The following is a 2,760-nucleotide window of genomic DNA, read 5'->3' on the forward strand; positions in this document are numbered from 1 at the left end:
TTATAAATAAGCTGGCTTTATTTATTTATTTATTTATTTATTTTTTTTTGAATGGCAAATTTGGATCACTGACGGACCACTGGAGTATTATCGTGTCATCAGCGAAACCACCCGATCATTTCCATCTCCACTAGGCATAATGCCTATACACCAATTTAGGAGAAAACCATATAAATATAGGAGAACCCCCTTATAAAAATCGAACCCAAAACTATTGGTCCTAAAGCCTTGTTATTGAACAGTTTTAGTAGTAATAAAAATAATTTATTGACAAATGAAACTATCATTTAACCACTTTTATTACACCTTTACTTTTATTAAAACATGAAATCAATGCTGAAAAAAGACGACTTTAATAATTAAAATCTAGTTTTCCAAACACTAGCGTTTCAATTTCCCCCCTTCACTCTCAAAATTTCCCCTTTTTCCAAGTTTCCGTTGTTCATATATACTCACTCTCCATCACTATCCCCCACTGATGTAACAACTCACCGTCACCGGCACCGTCTCGCCGGAGAATGGCATACATGTGCACAGACAGCGGCAACTTAATGGCCATAGCTCAACAAGTCATCCAGCAGAAACAACAACAAGAACAACAACTTCACCAACACCACCAACAACATCCGCCACTAGCGCACACACACACTATGAATGTTAATCCGTTTTGGACCAACGCCACCGGCCAGGTTTCTCCGACTCTACCGTACGGTTTTTCCGATCCGTTTGACGGAGGAGCGGTGGATGTTGCCGGAGGTGAAGAGGCGGCTGGATTTCAGTTTCCGAGTTTAGAGAGTCATCACCACCACCAGCCAGGGTTTAGGTTTGCGGATTTTGTAGCGGCGTCTGGATCTGTAGGTGAGTTTGATACTGATGAGTGGATGGAGAGCTTGATTGACTCCACGAGCTCTGATTTCACTCTGTACGGTTCAGATCCGTTTTCGGATTGTCCGAGTCGACTCACTGAGTCAACCGATTTGAAAAATGTAACCTCTAATTGGCCACCACCACCGGCGGCGGCGGCGGCGGTACATATCTCACTGCCGGAGGAGAAGGAAGTGAAGGTTCCAAAACTGGAGAAACTGCCGCCGGTTAAACCGGATGTAGCTTCAACTAGCTCGCCGGAGCGGTTTTTAACCAAGCCGTTACTCAAAACCCTAACTGACTGTGCTCGAATCGCCGATACTGAACCTGAAAAAGCGGTTACGCCGCTTAACCGCCTCCGGGAGTCACTGTCCGGTGAGCACGGAGATCCGACGGAGAGAGTAGCGTTTTACTTCGCCGAAGCTTTACACAACCGCGTCACTCGCAAACCACGTTCAATCTCCGACGTGACGTCAGCAACCGAGTTCACTCTCACATACAAAGCTCTCAACGACGCTTGTCCGTACTTCAAATTCGCTCACCTAACTGCAAATCAATCGATTCTAGAAGCAACGGAAACCGCTGATAAAATCCACATAATCGATTTCGGAATCGTTCAAGGCGTTCAATGGGCGGCACTTCTGCAAGCTCTCGCAACCCGACCCGCCGGTAAACCGACAAGCATCCGGATCTCTGGTATTCCAGCGCTAATCCTCGGTTCCTCACCGGCGCCGGAGCTTCTCGCAACCGGTAACCGCCTCCGTGAGTTCGCCAAGCTTCTAGATCTGAAATTTGAATTCGAACCGATCTTAACTCCAATCGAAAACCTAACCGTATCTAGCTTCTGGATCAACGATAACGAGTTTGTCGCGGTTAATTTCATGCTCCAGTTATACAACCTGTTGGATGAAGACTCGAAGGCGGTTACAAAAGCGTTAAAGCTAGCGAAATCGTTGAATCCGAGTATTGTCACATTAGGCGAATACGAAGCGAGTTTGAACGGGTTACCGTTTGTTCAACGATTTGACAACGCGTTAAGCTTTTATTCGGCTTTGTTCGATTCGATTGAACCGAACATGAGCCGAGACTCGGTGGAGAGGCTGCAGGTGGAGAGGTTGTTGTTCGGGCGAAGGATAGCGGCCACAGTGGGGAATGGGAATGAAGAAGGTAGCGAAAGAGAACGGATGGAGGATAAGGAACGATGGCGGATAATGATGGAGGATGCAGGGTTTGAGAAGGTGAAGTTTAGTAATTATGCAGTGAGTCAAGCTAAGATTCTGTTGTGGAGTTATAATTACAGTGATATGTATGAGCTTATTGATGATGATTCACAGTTAGGGTTTCTATCTCTTGCTTGGAATGGTGTACCAGTTCTTACTGTTTCTTCATGGCGTTAGCTGTTAGTTGTTGTTGTTGATCAGTGATTTTTTCTTAAATGTTTTTTTTTTGGTGTAATGAGTACAGGTAAGACAATTAGATCCACCATTAGTGGTGTTTTTTTTGTTCTTTTTGGAGCATTTGGTTTGTTTTAGTGATGAAGCCTGGTCCAAGTTTTAGAAATAGATCCGCCATTAATGGTGGTTTTTGAAGCTTTTGGTAATGAATGATAAGGTGTTGTGAACTGAATTGCAGGTTGGTTATGTTTTTACTGAATTGCGTTTGTTTCAGCGTCATTGGCATTTATGAAACTAGAGCTTTTTGGCAAATGTGAAATGGCCGTTGTGGTTTCTTACTTCTAGATTTGTTCATTTGCTTTTAATTTATTGTCATTTATGAGGTGGACGTGGTGAATATGTAAAAACAATCAAATTTACCATTGAAATAGTTGTCTAAGGGTGAGCGGAGCGCCTTCGGAAATGGTCTGCAGTGAGCGGGTTACCGCACGGTAACACCACC

At 44.2% G+C, this 2,760-nt stretch overlaps 1 protein-coding gene across 1 annotated transcript; it reads left to right on the forward strand.

The window, feature by feature from the left end:
• The first annotated feature begins 337 nt into the window (after window positions 1-337).
• LOC110915271 (scarecrow-like protein 4) lies at window positions 338-2,510 on the forward strand. The gene has a single exon (XM_022159938.2). It carries the CDS (start codon window positions 519-521, stop codon window positions 2,259-2,261), a length of 1,743 nt encoding a protein of 580 aa, XP_022015630.1. The 5' UTR covers window positions 338-518; the 3' UTR covers window positions 2,262-2,510.
• The last annotated feature ends 250 nt before the right edge of the window (window positions 2,511-2,760 follow it).

Source organism: Helianthus annuus, chromosome 16 (genome assembly GCF_002127325.2).
Source record: "Helianthus annuus cultivar XRQ/B chromosome 16, HanXRQr2.0-SUNRISE, whole genome shotgun sequence".
Taxonomy (NCBI): Eukaryota; Viridiplantae; Streptophyta; class Magnoliopsida; order Asterales; family Asteraceae; genus Helianthus; species Helianthus annuus.